The 16,185-nt window shown below is 40.9% G+C and overlaps 1 protein-coding gene across 1 annotated transcript in view; it reads right to left on the reverse strand.

Annotated features, from left to right (window-relative positions):
* LOC120574065 (septin-9-like) overlaps nt 1-14,072 on the reverse strand; it is a 91,201-nt gene extending 77,129 nt beyond the window's left edge. Inside the window, exons 1-2 of the mRNA XM_039824102.1 lie at nt 13,721-14,072; nt 1,352-1,414 (exon numbers count right to left, since the gene is read on the reverse strand). Coding sequence (XP_039680036.1) covers nt 1,352-1,414; nt 13,721-13,742 — 85 coding nt within the window. The 5' untranslated portion in view covers nt 13,743-14,072. The remainder of the gene's footprint in view (nt 1-1,351; nt 1,415-13,720) is intronic.
* Between the last annotated feature and the right edge of the window lie 2,113 nt (nt 14,073-16,185).

Genomic DNA, 16,185 nt, shown 5'->3' on the forward strand with positions numbered 1-16,185 from the left:
CATGCAAAAACAATACAGGGTGGAAGCAAGGGGGGGGGGGACTCTGTCAAAACACACTTCCCAAAAATATTTTCAAGGATTAATACAGGAGAGGCAGTGTGACGGCAATGACAGCAAGAGTGAATATTTGAGACAGAGAAAGAAAGAGTGACTAGTGTGTGTGTGTGTGTGTTTTATGAAGATTAGTGAAACCCTAGCCCTCGCTCTAAACTGTTGCTTGGTGTAGACCAATCTCTGCCTTCAGGAAAGTCAGATGACCTCTGACCTTTAGCACGTCACTCACACTGCGCCCGGGGTCAAAGCTCACATGGTGAGCGTCTGAGCTCTGATAGAGAGATCAAACACACTCAGACATGTCAGTCTGACATTTGTGCAACACACATCGCTCCAGTCAGTGCCCTTGGGTAATTGCATGTTGACCTGTGTGTACAATGTGTTTGTATGGTTCTTTTTTTCTTTAATATACGTATCTGTCTGTAGTCATATGTTTATTAGTTCTTTCAGTAAAGCCAGCTGCCAAATGTTGAAGCATTAGGTGATGAAATAAGGAAAATGTGCGCTTTGGTGACCCCAAATGGCAAAACATGTAACTGATGGCTTGTAAGTTACCATAAGTAAAGGGCAAACAGTTTGCAAACCTAGCAGGAGAAGGTGTGAGTGTGAGGAAGGATTAACATGCAACCCCAAAGTAATTAAGGACTAAAAAGTAGCAAAGAAATGTCTTGATACCAATAGTGACAGAAGAGCCAGTGGTGCTCTTTTAGTTAAGGTATCTTGTTATGTCTTCTGTTCTAGTCGGCAGAAACACAAACAAAAATCATTCTTTTGGGGGATGGCTGGGAATATATTTAAAATTTTCTCTGAAGAAAAGAAAGAGGCACACTTTTCTTTTCTTTTCACACACACACACACACACACACACACACAAATCAGCATACCAAGACACAAATTACTTTTGTTCTTTGTAAGACACTGTGCCATCCGTCTGTCTCTAAAGCTCTCTGTGTCTGTGATCTGTTGTTTACTTGCTATCAGCTATTATCTGAACAGGAAACAGGACCTGCTCTGACTTTAGTGTTACCACATCCCTCTGCTGAGGGTCAATGACATTGACTTACATAATGCTTTAGAGGAATAGTGAGTGATTAAATGTAGGTTGTTAAGCCAGTGCATGACTTTGACAATGACCAAATCTGGATGGATGACAGATGCATGGACATGGATCTGTCAGTGGACAGTCTTTCAGATATATGGATGCACTGAATGTATGCTGTACTAGCTACGCATGTGTGGAATGTATGGATGAATGATGTATGTGTAGATGGAAGTGAAAGGGGTGCAGTTTACTCACTGGGACTGGTGATGCCAGATCCCTCTCTTTCTGTTCTCCTTGTCCGCCCGCTGGCTGATCTCACTGTAAATGGGACAAAAAGGACAAAAGGACATCAGTAACATCTCCTGGAGGAAAGAGAATCTGTATGATTAACAGATGTTCCATTACATATTCATCAACAAGAGGCTCAGCATTAGGAAAGAACTACTGCACACGCTCTGATCCATCATTCCTGATAAATGCTTCACTGCCAACAGTTTTTTGTTATTGTTACTTATATTACAGTAAGCCTGAGTGGCAAGTTTGGTTTTTGACTGTCCAATAAATGAGCTTTTAAGCCATTGCTCTGGACTTACTGTAACAACGCAGAAAAAGATGCATAAGCACCAAGTGGAAAACAGTTGCTTCACATTCTCCCTAAGGCCAAGTAATCTATAGTTATCATGTGAAAAAACTAAGTCAGCCGATATTTGAAAGATCACTATTATTGCTTGACCACTGAGAAACTGACATTTAGTTGCTGAAGGAAAGCCAGACTTTTTTTCCACTGCTTGGATGATGTGGAAATACTTCAGACCAAACTCGCATGTAGGACAAAATGCATGAAGTATAGCATGGTAATAAAACTGCATGGCACAGAGTGGGACAACTCTTCTTCAGGTATAAAACCTTTCTAAGGTGTGTATTTTTCACCTGTTTGCACATCAATAAAGTAAAACTTAATTCTGTCAAATATCAGTGAGAGGATTGGCAGGTTATCATCACAAAAAAGTGCCCAAGCATTATACATGATCAAATAACGTAAATAAACCAAGTTTCTATTCAAGTTTTTCAAATATCGCTGCCACAAAATGTTGTACAGATATTAATGCTCCACACACAATAAACCCTAGTGATTTTGGTGATCCGCTGACTTCTCTTCTTGTGCCACCATGATGTTCACATTTATGGTTTTCTGTTCCTGGAACAGGTGATGGCACGACAAGATGCTGCATCTCTCTTACGTCAACCACACATTTGTTATTTTCTTTTCTCCACTTCCACCGTCATCTGTTCATCTCTGCATCAACCCAGTCAGTGCTTTTCAAATGAGGTAAGTTCATCCGGTGGCTGGTGAGTCAGTTCAGTTGTCCCATCCTGTTCTTAGAAATACTTCCTACCGCAAATCAGTATAACATGACATTCATTTTCTGCCAGTAATGCCAGCAAACATGGTGGTTGGTTTTCCACCTGTGTTGTCACTGGTTTCAACAAAGAGGCAGCTGGTCCAAGGGGAAAGGGAGTGAATGTACCGCTGTATGACTGGAAGACATGAGTAAAGCTAGTGTAATGTGTGGTGTGTGCGTGTAGAAACAACTGTAAGAGATGATGAAATGTGCAAACAGAGATCAGTGCCCTTATATATATTTCTGCCACGACCAGCCCCACAAGACGATTTCTGTGTCAGGTGAGCCCAATCAAGCCCAAATTTTACTACACTGCATCTTGAGCGTGACAGACATGAGGCTAAGTGAAACTGCTGAAATTGCTTCTTCAAAAGTGCTTGCTTGTCAGATGGTGCAAAGCATAACCGTTTACTTTTCACCAATTATATTACAGATGTTGCTTTTACACATCAGAATTGACAGATTACTCTGAATAACACATTCAATTAAAACACAACAAAATAATGTCTATTCAAGCAAATATTTTTGCATTAGCTCATTTGTACTTCCTTGGCAGATGGTAAATACAATTGGCAGAGGAGGCTGGATACTTTGACAAGTGCAGATACTCTCATTATTTTAAATTGATATATATAACTCAACAAAGCACTGACACAGAAAACATGTTCCAGGTTACGTATATTGTAAAAATGTCAGTTTTACAGTAAGTATTAACCTAAAATTGACATACATGTCAGTAACAGAGCTGCTTCTCGTTTGATTGTTAATTCAGAGAGGATGTCTTGACTAATTTCTTAGACTTTAAATCGCGAACTGGGCGCTCAGAGTGTCAAAGGTGCAACAGTCAAAGAGTCAACCCCTTTTTCCTGCTTTAAGTGCAACTCATGAATCTGCTATGAGCCATATGATAACACTGTCAGTCTGTAACGTGTGTATACATATACGTGTGTTTTAGAGCTTAAGTGTATAGAAACGTGACGGAACAAATAAAAGCCAGCCAAGTCTTTCAAGCCTTGCAGCCAAAACTACGCGGCCCATAACTATTTACTCGGTCTTTCGGGGAATACACCTTGAGAGAAGAGCAGGTAAACAAACACAACGCGCGTGCAACGCACAGAGCACACACACACACACACACACACACACACACACACACCCTTACAACACAAAGTGCTTCAAAAAGACCAAGGAAACACTTCCGGCCACCGAGTGGTTTAAAGTGAGAGCAAAGTACTGACAGACATAAAGCCAGCAAATATGCATTAGCCAATCACAGTGAGTTTTAATACAAACTAAAGGAGTGACACCTGAAAAGTTAAACTGTATGTGTTGGCACAAAGGTGTGTGTGTGTGTGTGTGTGTGTGTGTGTGTGTGTGTGTGTGTGTGTGTGTGTGTGTTTGTTTTTGTGTGTGTGTGTGTGTGTGTGTGTGTGTGTGTGTTTGTGTGTTTGTGTGTGTGTGTGTGTGTCTATGTATGTGTGGCTGTACTAACCTGCTCAGTCTTGTCTATGGCCACCAAAAAACACACATCACACACACACACACACACACACACACACACACACACGCGCACAGCACATATCACTGCTTGAACAGGTTTCTTAAAAAAATCTCCTGACACTATGATCCATGCATTGTTCCCCTCGAGGGGATTTGTAATCTTCTGAGGTCATATTTGTCTTATGACACTGCTATGTACAACAGAGGTCATTACGTGCACATGATACATAAAAAAAATGAAACCAGTGTTTATTCTAATGGACAAAACCTTGCAGTGCCGCAAGTGATATTGTGTACCCGAGTAAATGCATTGCTGTCTGCGTATTTACTATGGGCCTCAAACTGATTGATGTCAATTGCACTGCTTGGTGTAGCCGTGTATGTGGTTGTGTGTCTGTGTGTGTAACATGACCGGTCAAGTGCATGGCTATGCCTGGACAAACATGTCAACTGATTAGTTATTGGTCTCAGATGACTAGAGAAGGTAAACAGAGGGCAGAGGGTGCAGCACTTTAACATACTTGAAACACAAGAGCTATCACACACACACTCTCACATACACACACACACACACACACACACACACACACACACGACACCCTTGTGTGGGTGGAGTGATTTACAAAACATGCACTATAATGCATGCTCTGTCTCTTTTGCACACAACTACCTGAGATTTTTGTGTTTGCAAAAGGAGGCCACGCTGTGTCTTATTTGAGCAGGAGGTGAAGGATCTTTACCTTGTTTCTTTCTTTTCCTCCATTTTCCTCTGTCCTCTTTTACTGCACATTTCCCTTTAGGGCTATGTTGTGTTTTCAGTAACGCATGAATCAACTGTATGGTAGACATTGTTGAAGTGTAGCCACAACATTGTGATGGAAGAGGTGTTTTCTTTAAAACTTCATTAATAATAACCGTTGTAATTTTTATTCTGTCCACAGTTACAGTGTGAAGCTACCGTCACTAAACACAGTCCTCACACAGTCAATATCAATATGTGAAAACGTTAACGTCATTCATACCTAATTCCCTTCCTCCTCTGTCTCTCTAATCACCCATCTGTTCCATTGTGCTTTTATGGCCCTCATTACACATGTTAAGAGTACGCTGCAAACACAGCATTTTACAACTATGCCTGTGAAAGACCTGGGAGCAGATGTACGAGTGGAGAGAAAGAGAGTGAGTGAAAAAAGAAAGAAAAAAAGCAATTTTTCAAGATTGTTTTTATGTCCAGATATGGCCTTTACCTGGATGCATTCCTAATGAGTAAGGACCACAGTGAACACACACACACACACACACCGGACACCAACAGACTCATACGCACATGAGATCCCACGTATAGTCGAGGAAAGACATTGGCCATGACCCTGTACTGCACTCCTCCCAAATGAATAGCCGTTGTTCTGGCGCCAAAGGTATAAACTGGCAACACCTTTTCCTACCTCTGCACTTTCAACACGAACCTATTCCTCACTCACCACGCTCATGGAAAACCAACACCGCTTTGACAAACACACAGTCACCTTTTTGTACTCTTCACAACACAAACACAAGCCCAAATCATATTATATAAAAGTGTTTTTAACCCGGGGTTAGACAGGATACCGTGGCAGTCTATAAAACAATACTGGTGTGGCAGATAAGGATCGGCCTTCCTTCTTGAGAGACTGTTAAAACCCACAGAGTCAGTTAAATAGTTCATGGACCTTTATGGGTTGAAACTCCCCAGGAAACACGTAGTTAACTGCATGTCATACATATGTGAACAACTGAGTGAGTGAGCGGCTGTGTGTACTGTACATTCACGTTGAGAAATGTGAGAAAGACATAAACAAATGTCACTCCATCTTAACATGGTATGGCGCATAAGCTTTATTGGTTTTTATGTGGCGGTGCATTAAAGCACAGGGCTAAATGTTATGTCATCATGATCTAAATTGTATGTTTATTGACTGTATTGATCTAATCGCTTTTGCAATACTGTTTCTGAACTATCATGTATAATAAAGTTCATCAAACTGAAACTGAAGCATGCCCCCATCAGTTGAAATCAGCCAATACAAATAATGTTTGTTCAACTCCCAGATAGTTGTAATGTTATAAAGAGTTATCTTTTTACACTACTTTGCTATGAGTGATATAAAAAGTTTGTTTGCTCCCAACAAGGAGTCTTGCATGCAGCTAACAGGCATTATCTTGCAAATTCTCCGCTCCAGTAAGCTCTCTGAAAAGATATTAATCACTAACACTTAAAGTGTTAGCAATAAAAAATGTATTCATGTCATGACAGGACAAGGTTGCTCCTGCACATTTCGTTTTATGGACTTTTCCCTTCTAGATTAGTGGTAAAGTCTGTCTTATCAAGTCTATAAGTTAATCAGACTTGAATTTAAGGTCACTTACATGTTTAAGGTATTTTAATTAATACATCTATTTGAAATGGTGAAATAAGTGTATATATGCCTGTATGCCTGTAATAAATGTATGTGTGCCTGTCCATGCACTTTATCATTCTAATACCCATGTAAGTGCACATGTTCCACCACACATCATATCCTCTCTTAGCCTGCCATTATCTTTTTACAGGCTCTCTCCTGGCTTCAGGCCTACTGTACAGGCAGTCTGTTGTATCAGTTGACACCCCCAGCAGCAGCAGCAGACAGCATCACAGAGCTGCATTCTTTGCTGCAGATAATAAACACAGAGCGGAGTGGACACTTCAGAGCAGGCTCCACATGGCTGAGAGGGGAGGACCATACACAGCAGAGACAAGACATAGACTGTAGGCCTCCTGCAATCAGGGGAAGTCCACATTCCAGAGTATATCAGTGACACTGTGTGAATAGAGTATAGTGTAGAACAAAGTGGAAGTAATGATTGTGTTACATGCATTTAAGTTATTTACACAACCACTCAGTTTTTGGATTAACAGCCTATCTATCTCTAAAGAAATACCTTTTAGACAAATGGCCAATTCGACAGTTTACTAAGCCAGGAATAGAATAGAATAGAATAGAATACACTTTATTGTCCCCGAGGGGAAATTTGTCTTGGACACAGTGCCACATCCGTTGCTTCACAACACAGACAATATGTAACATAAAAACATTCTCAAGTTAAATACAGTAAAATAAAGTAAAATAAAGTAAAATAAAATAAAATCAACATAAAAGTGAGATCAGCACAGTGTCCTGAGACACAAGGACACAAAAGCACAAAAGACAAAAGGACACACATGACAACACAGAAAACACAACATCCTGAGAATTAACTAATAATTAAAGTGCAAAGTGCAAAAATGGCTGGGGTATTTACTGCACCCCTGCTCTGCTGGACTAAGATTTACTATTGGAGTTCAGCAGCTTGACAGAAGTTGGAATAAATGATAACTTTAGTCTGTTTGTAGGAAACCGTAGTTATCGCTGCTACACCTGTCAATCATATAAGGTTTACAATAAAAATGGGCAGATTTATATTATTACAAAACATAAATTTATCACATAAATGCTGCAGTTTAAAGTGATGGTTCGGAGTTATTTCACCCTAGGGTCCTTTGCACCATGACCTCGAGCCAAACAACCCCCCAGAAGCTTTTTTCACCTGGGTCGAACATTGGGAGAGTTAGCGTAGAGTAGCGTTATCAGCTGAATAGCTTAGCGCAGGGGCTAATGGACCCACGTTTGTATCTCGTAAATGACCCCACTAATAATGCCCAAAATGATACCAAACGTCTACACTAGTACAAATAGGTTATGTACTCATAAAACGATGGATTGGAAAGTTTGTAAGTACACCAGAAGTTTATGTAAATAACACTTGCCTGCTGGCTTCTGGGGTCCGTTCCAGGTAGGAGGTTTAACAAACTCTGAGTCTAACCTTGATGTCTGAGTTGATTTACCCTGAGATGGGAAACTCTGAGTTTTCGGTTCCAGAACAGCTGATATGAGTTGGTTCAATCAACTCGGAGTATGTTCACTCAGGGTTACGCGTGCACATAAGGCAGTATGAATGGAGCCATGATTCTACGATTCACCATGGTAACAACCACAAACAAACGGGTCGGCGGAAATACTCATGCACACAAACAGCGAGTTTGAACCAACATGCATTTCGTTAAAAAAGCAAGACAGCGGCTGCTGCTGCAAAAGAGAGAGAATTGGTGTGGCAGAAAATTGCTGCTCGAGTCAATCCGTACGCATTCACAGTGTATTAATTTCATATTTAATCACAGTTAACTTATAATATTAGGCTACTGGTGAAAACTGGAATTGTAGGCTACACCTATAATTTTATTCAGGTGCAATCCTGCGGGCGAAAAAGTAAACTATACTAATCCCATTCTGAGGCTGCAGCACCATGATCATTAACAGAACTATAAGTATAATCATTTATTTCTTTTTAATGGCTCTCACTGGTTTGTGTCCAGGGAACATAACACGTTTAAAAAACGTTTCAGAGCGATCACACGGCTCTACATACAGTGGCTTTGCTATTACAGTATGATCCACTGCTGTTATAAAGAAAACTGCCGTTTGCAAAAAACGTAATGCGACACAAAGAATCTGCTGGGATGTTAAAGCCTGTCCACGATGTTGAACTAGTGGAAGGATAAGGTATCTACATATCTAATAGACTGTGATAAAAAATACCACTCAAATCGGTTATGTGGAAATGAAAAAACATCTAGTCGGGACTCAATATGATCTCCCGACGTAAACTCTCTGAATTAATACAGCTTTTTCATCAACGGGATCGTCGACAAAAGGACATTACATGTTTGAGAAAAAAAACATTTTATAGTCTGCCTAACATAAACCAATACGTTTTTTTATTCATGCAGATAACAAACTGCATTAAAATGCGCCTGATACAGACTGAATGAATGAGGAAATGAGTTGAGAGAAACTCAAGTTTTTTCCCCGTTTCTCTCAGTCTCCTCCCTCTCAGAGGTTTCTTGAAGAAAACCTGCTCCCGACCAGGTTAGGTTCACAGACTCAGTTACCATAGTAACTGACTCTGAGGTTAAGTTACCTCTCTTTCTGGAACGGAAAACCCAGAGTTTCCCTCATCTCAGGGTTAACCAACTCAGAGTTTTCACTAAACCTGCTTTCTGGAACGGGCCTCTGCTCTCTGCTGTTGTTGTTGCTGCTGTAAGATGAGTGCTTAGGGCCGTCTACAAATTAAAAACACCGAAAAGAGATGCAACAAAAATATTTTTTAATTTAATTTAACACTGTGATACAAAACACACATCATTTTATATTAACATTTATCATTTCATGAATGTAATATAATATTAATAAATGTGTCTATCCTATGCATTTGTTTCTCAGTTTATGTGTGTGTTGGTGTTGTTGTTGTTGTTGTTGTTGTATGCAATTTTGCTCACTATCCTGGTGAGTAACAGATATAAATGGAAACTGTTCAGTCCGACTCTGCTTAAATTTCCAGGTGTATATACTTATATGCTGTCCTGCCCTGCCATTTTAACAACAGCTAAGCTAACAGCTACGTCTGCCTGCGCAGAGAGCCGCTGCATACACGCCCCTTGAATCGGGTTGTGGATTGTGGATTTTGGATTGTGGGTTGCCAGGTTGCGGTAATAGCTGGGTTGAAGTTGTATGGAGTGTGTAGATTGTGTGTGTAAATTGCGTTTAATAGACAATCTGACAGAGTGGGTGATGTCAGACAAACAAACCAAACATATGGATCTGTGTATGACGATTATTTATAATAAAGTTTGAGGGCCATGCAAATTACAGGAGGGCGACAGGAGATTGCCTTAAAATAAGTGAGAACCCCGGGAAAACGGGAGTGTTGGCAGGTATAGAGAACAAAGAGATGAGCACGGAGAGAGAAATTAACAGAAAATCAACCTATTGCTCCCATATTTGGTTATGATTAGATTTGAATGGTGACTGTAGTGTAAATTTCGTTTTACTTGAACACATGGGCATGCTCGCCCGAACCCCATGAGGCAGCTTAGTTTTCGGACCTCAGTATTTCTAAAACCCTGCATACGGCCCGGATACCAACCAGAGTACTGTATGTGCATGTCCACGTGTTACAATACCTTATTAGTCCATATTCACAGGCTTCTAGGAAGCCAAATTGAAGGTTAGACCATCCTCTGCATGCTTTGCAAGATGACAGGGCAAATATGTCTCAACACAGTTTATAGCTTGACTTTCAAGTTACCATCTAACAATAGCTTCAGGCTCTGAATCAAAGCTTCACTGACTCTCCAGTATAAACAGGCTAAAAGCCGTAATGCAACATGGAGTGAGGCATTCGTCACACAGGTACAAGTAGTGGAATTAGGTGTGTATGTGTGTTTTGAGCAGCACATAAAAGCACATACCAAAAGGAGTGTACTTGGACAAAAATGACTCTGTGTGTTGGAGTGGGCTGTTATTCATACAGGTTACTCATTGATCCAGACGACTTGAGGGAGTGGTGTGCAAGGCAGAGATCGGCTCCACGAGCAGCTGCGAGGGGTTCACATGAGTGAACACAGAGACATACACACAGACACACACGCCTATGCAACCCCTTCTCAAAACATGACATGTATACACATTTCTATACATAAGGTTTAAAACTAAAACTTCACATGTGCCAGATACACAATCATCATTCTGCTTGTGTGTGTAAGGGTATTTGCGTACAAAACATAAGCACACGTGCTGACACACAGGCCGAACCTTCCTCTCTCAGGCCTAGTCCACATGTACATTATTAAAAACAGGGGTTTTCCTTTGTTCGATTTAAAAAAAAAACTCACCCATCCATACATGGACTGTCCCTCTAAAAATCTCTAACTACTACCCACCTAGAAGTCCGACGGTGTCGTTAAAGATTCTCTACAACTAAAGATAGCGCATCACACGCTGCCCATATGGTATAAAACGGGATTTCCTGTCTCCTAAATGTACTCGTTTGTAAGGGTAGTGAGCGTTGTGTGGATGGATTAAAAGTTATATTTGCAACTTTTTTTTTGCTAACATTACATATTTACACAGCTAAAAGCCATATTAAGCATTACGAAAATAAGTTGTCTGTCGCGTTCGCGAACATTAGTTGACTTTAGCCTATCTGTGTTGCCAGATCTCGCGAGTGTTTGTTCCTGAGACAGAAATAGCTATTGAACAAAGTCATTTTCTCTGATTTGTCCGTCTGAAAAATGCCATTTTACTGTCAGAATGTTGGAGTGATATGTGGCTTGTGAAAATGGGTCCAATATTTACTTTGGTGACTATGGGACAAACTACTCTCGCATAATCTGTGTTCAAGTTCACTTATCCCATTGAAATGACTCTGCGTTGGGGCGTCTTTCTAAACATAGACATTTAAATAAATGGACCAACAGATCCCGTTGCTCTGGACGGAGACCAGTGGAGGATATTAGAAGCACTTTTCCGATGAGGGCTGACCGTTACTGCGCAGCCTCCAACTGAGCTTGAAGACGTAGAGTTGTTGACGTGAGCAACGTGTCTGAAAGTTGTAAGTCTTCTGGTAGCTGTGCCAAGAGAAACTAAACTAAAATGCTAGTTAACATTAGTAATTAAACTTAAACAGCTAATGTAAGTCGAAACTGCCTGCGAGCTTCTCCTGTACTATACGGTAATTCCTCTACTATGTGACAATAAGTCGCTTGGTTATGACACAATCGTTAGCCTATTTTTACAAAAACCTCTGCTTCGGAGCCATAACGTGAGATACAAGGTCATGGAGCCTTTTATACATTGTCGTGTTTCTTTAGTAATAAACAATGGACAAATAAAGTCTTTAAACGCTTCAGATGTAAAGTTATTCGCTGTCAAAGTGACGTCAAAATGAATGGCAGTCAATGGGATGCTAACGGCGGGTGAGTGCTTGTTAGCATCAAAATGGCGCCACAGGAGCTACGCTTGCCAGACGCTCGCTTACCCCCTTGGTTCTAAACTGTCTCTGGTCTCGTCCAAGACCGACGGCGTTGGCGTCTGTTTCGTGGCGGTGTTGTATTATTTAGCAGTGACCGCCGTAGCCCGTTCTGACTCTGTCTCTGTTCCACATACACATACAATGGAAGAAGAAATGTTGCCTCATTGGTGACGCCTCACAAAGGTTACAAGCCCAAAACCTTAATATTCCTGACCTACACGACAACACACAAATGACATTTTACAACCCTTCAACCTAGCCGGTGTTTTCCAAAAGCTCTGTTTACAGTGACCTAAATGCCCCGGAGATAAAGCTACGTTGAAAAAATATACTCGTGTATGTGTGGACCAGGTCAAAGCCACCTCTCTACATCTCTGATGCTTGTCTAAACACCCCTACATGTTAGAGAAGAGGGCCTTTCACAACACGCACACATACATCAGACTACACACACTTTGTTATTAGACAATTCCACAAGTAGAGCTCTGACAAGGAATGTGACAGCTCCACACATGTCGCACAGCAGAGGAAGAACACACACACACAGGAGGAGGAGAGGCAGCATGACCCAACATGCACTTGGCTCTGATGGAAAACCGTTGGACGCTTCATCGCACAAAGACTCTGGAAAGACGAGCCGGGAAAGCCGGCATTCCGCGGGATAGGGTTGTGTACACTGGACTGAGCCGGAGCTTAGAGGAAGGGTAGAGAGAGAGAGAGGAGGGAGGAGGGCAAGGAGGCTCAGGAGATGATAGTAAGAAGTGCCGGAGAGAAAGGGGAGGAAAAAGGAAGAGTTGGAGGAGAAGAGAGACAAAGGAAGGAGGGAAGGAGATAGAGGGATGTCACAAGGACGTACACAGGTAGTGATGGACTGTTTGGGGCAGCCCTTATGGTTAGTGAGTTTATCCTTCACATTTCCCCACTGAAGTGTCTTTGAGCAAGGCAGCAACATTTGACTTCACCTGCACAATCAGTATACAGGCATGTTTAAAATGCTGCAAGCTGTTTAATACCCAGTTATGATAACCTCTGCTTTTAATAAGACACAATTTCGCAATAACCACAATCAGATCCAGCCAGTCCCAGAATAAAGAGGCTCAGATTTGATGCAGATGCATCAATTCAAGTCCTTCTTCAGGCTAATAGCAGGGAGGCGTGAATGAAGGGCACCATAATCAAAACCGATTAACAACCTAATTCTCTCATGGTTGAAGTAAACAGTATTGTAATGTTTTACTTTGTTCTTCAACCAGCTGCAAATGAATCCTGCACAACCGCTGTGCACTCCATGTTTCCTCTGTTTTAGTGTTATTCTATTACAAACAAACAAACACCAGCGGCAAGAAGGCCACAAATGAACTTCTTTGTTGTGTTCTTCAGGGCATAAAAGAAACTCACATTTTGCCTGAAGACTTTTTAGAAGAAGCTCTTGGTGCCACCTTTCTGTCATGATGCCATATGTAGGCTATAACGGCTACAATAAAAGACCATCATCTGGCCTTTGGGGAAGAAATGTTTCCCAACCACACCCACAGATATGTGGGGCCCTTTTTTTTTTTTTTGCAAAGGGGAAATAAAAAAAAAGAAGACTTAAGTTTGAAATGTTCACATTTGTTGAGGAGCAGTGATGAATAACCTATTGCTGTTAAACATTTACCTGGAATTACGTCAATACCGTCTAGCTGTCACACGGGCACGCACACGCCAATACTTTACAAGCCTTTTCCTATAATCAGCCTGATGATATCTCAAAAGGAAAAAAACACGTTGCGTTATGTAAGAGCAACACGCTTACCTGGATATGAATACTTCTTCATGACTGTAGATGTTTCCGCTCTTAGTCGTTAAGTGGTATTTTAATTAGAAAATATCAACAGTTGATGAATCGCTCTGGTTTCTCAGTGCATCCGTAACTTTTCCCGGTTGTTTCTTTTTTTTTGCGCTCTCTCTCTCTCTCTCTCTCTCTCTCTCTCTCTCTCTCTCTCTCTCTCTCTCTGTGCCTCTCTATCCAGTTCTGCCACTCCACTCCTGAACGGTCAGCTTTCCAAACGCACCTTGGCGCAGGTAAATTCACTTCTTATTGAACTTCCTGAACTTATTCCCCTCTTGATTTCCACAGCGAACCACTTGGGGAGACTGTTGGGAATGGATACAATCACACCTGCGCTCCTGACACACGCCCAGTCCAGGAGCGGGAGTGGTTTAACGTATTACTGTTGGGGCTTTCACGTGCCAAAGCTCAGGGGTGGAATAAAGACATTTAAGTCATATTTGCTGTAGGCTTGTGATTTGAGTAGAACAATCTGAAGCAAATGAATGAATTGGACAGCTCAGTACTAATCCTGAAATACAGCAGGTCTTGTCTGTTGCGCAACATTTGTGAATGATAAATGTCATCCAACAGATCATATAAGACATGATAATCATCCTTAGAAATAGACAAATGGAAGGTAAATCTCCCTCTATTTGTGTGTATGTATGGTGCAATTTATCAAAGAGCTCATGCCATCACCCACACACCACCACGTGTGTGTGGGCCGACTGGTGTGTGTGTTTTTGTGTGTGTGTGTGTGTGTGTGTGTGTGTGTGTGTGTGTGTGTGTGTGTGTGTGTGTGTGTGTGTGTGTGTGTGTGTGTGTGTGTGTGTGTGTGTGTATTTGATATGGGGGAGTGCAGGGACAATTTGTTAGTAATATATACTTTGTGGCTGGGTGGGAACACATGTTGAGTTCGCCCACATCTATTCAAATATTCTGCTGTGCCCACGGCCTTTAACCTTTTTTTTAAATTCCACTTGTCAAACTGTAGCAACCTGCTTCATGTTCATAAGACCTGGATTCCATATCCTGCCACAAACAGCTGCAGTTCTGAGCCGCAGAGACCTCTTGTGGCTGCTGCATGGTCTCGTCCTCTCATTCTCAGAATTCTGATCTCTGGTCTGTGTTCAACAGCTCAACATCAGCTTTGACCCAACAGCAGATATCTATCTGTGCATATCCAGCTCTGAAAGGCTACCTGAATTATGTAATGCTCAAATAAACAAAGTTCATTGAAAGCATGTTCAGGTTTGTCCCTCAAGATAATTCAGGGAACTAACATCCCATCATTCTTTGGAGTGTCATCAGTTGGCATAGACTAAAATTAGGCAAGCATTTAACTGACAGATGATTGGCAAGTGCTTTCCCTCATTAAAACATAAAAAATTAACTTTATGAGTTAATTTAGCCTACTTAGCCTACTGAGTGCTTATTGAAACTGAAGTTTCAAACAGCAAAAAACATAATGTCAGGTACGACTAATGAAAAAAAGTGGTCAGTATGATCGATTCACAGATATTCATGAACTAATCATTACTTATTGATTCTTTAAGGATCCCCCAGTCTGTTCTCTAGTAACTCATAATTATATAGTCCTTCATTAGAAATTATTAGGAAAGTACCTAATAACAATTCATCAATTATCAAGTCGTTACTGATTTGTTCCTCGATTGATTTTCTATGAACTAGTCATTAACTAATCATTAAAATTTTTTTAGTAGTTACAAATTAAAGGGATGGTTCGGAGTAATATAAAATTATAAATATAAAATATTTTTTAATTTAACTTATTTTTTGAAAGTAAGTGCTGTAGTACAACTGGAGACAAGTTATAATTGAGGTAAGTTTGGAGACATTACCTTATATAATCATTAAATTAATAATAATCATTTTTTCAGTGTTGTAGTTTGTAGACGGTCCCTAAGCACTCGTCTTACTGCCGTCTCACTGCCGGCTGCTCACAGAGACCAAAGCCGTCAGGCATTGTGCTATTTAAATAAACTTCTGGTGTACTTACAAACTTTCCAATGCCTCGTTTTATGAGTACATAACCTATTTGTACTACTGTAGAAGTTTGGTACCATTCCGGGCATTATTAGTGGGGTAATTTACGAGATATACCTTTGGATCCATTAGCGCCCACACTAAGCCATTCGGCTGATAGTGCTAACTTGTCCAATGTTAGACCAAGGGAAAAAAAGCTTCTGGGGTGGGGGTGTATGGCTTGAGGTCATGGTGCAAAGGACCCTAGGGTGAAATTACACCGAACCATCCCTTTAACTAATGGTTCACTAGCAGTTAGTTCCTCATTTGTTCCTCATTCATTCCCTAGTAACTACTCAAAAGTTTGTGTACATTATTGTAAAGTATTTATTTGTAATATAAAGAACGTGTTTCTTGTCACAAGTCACTGAGTCTAGTTTTTAAAATGTTTTCAAGGGAAG

The sequence above is a fragment of the Perca fluviatilis genome, chromosome 15 (assembly GCF_010015445.1).
Source record: "Perca fluviatilis chromosome 15, GENO_Pfluv_1.0, whole genome shotgun sequence".
Taxonomy (NCBI): Eukaryota; Metazoa; Chordata; class Actinopteri; order Perciformes; family Percidae; genus Perca; species Perca fluviatilis.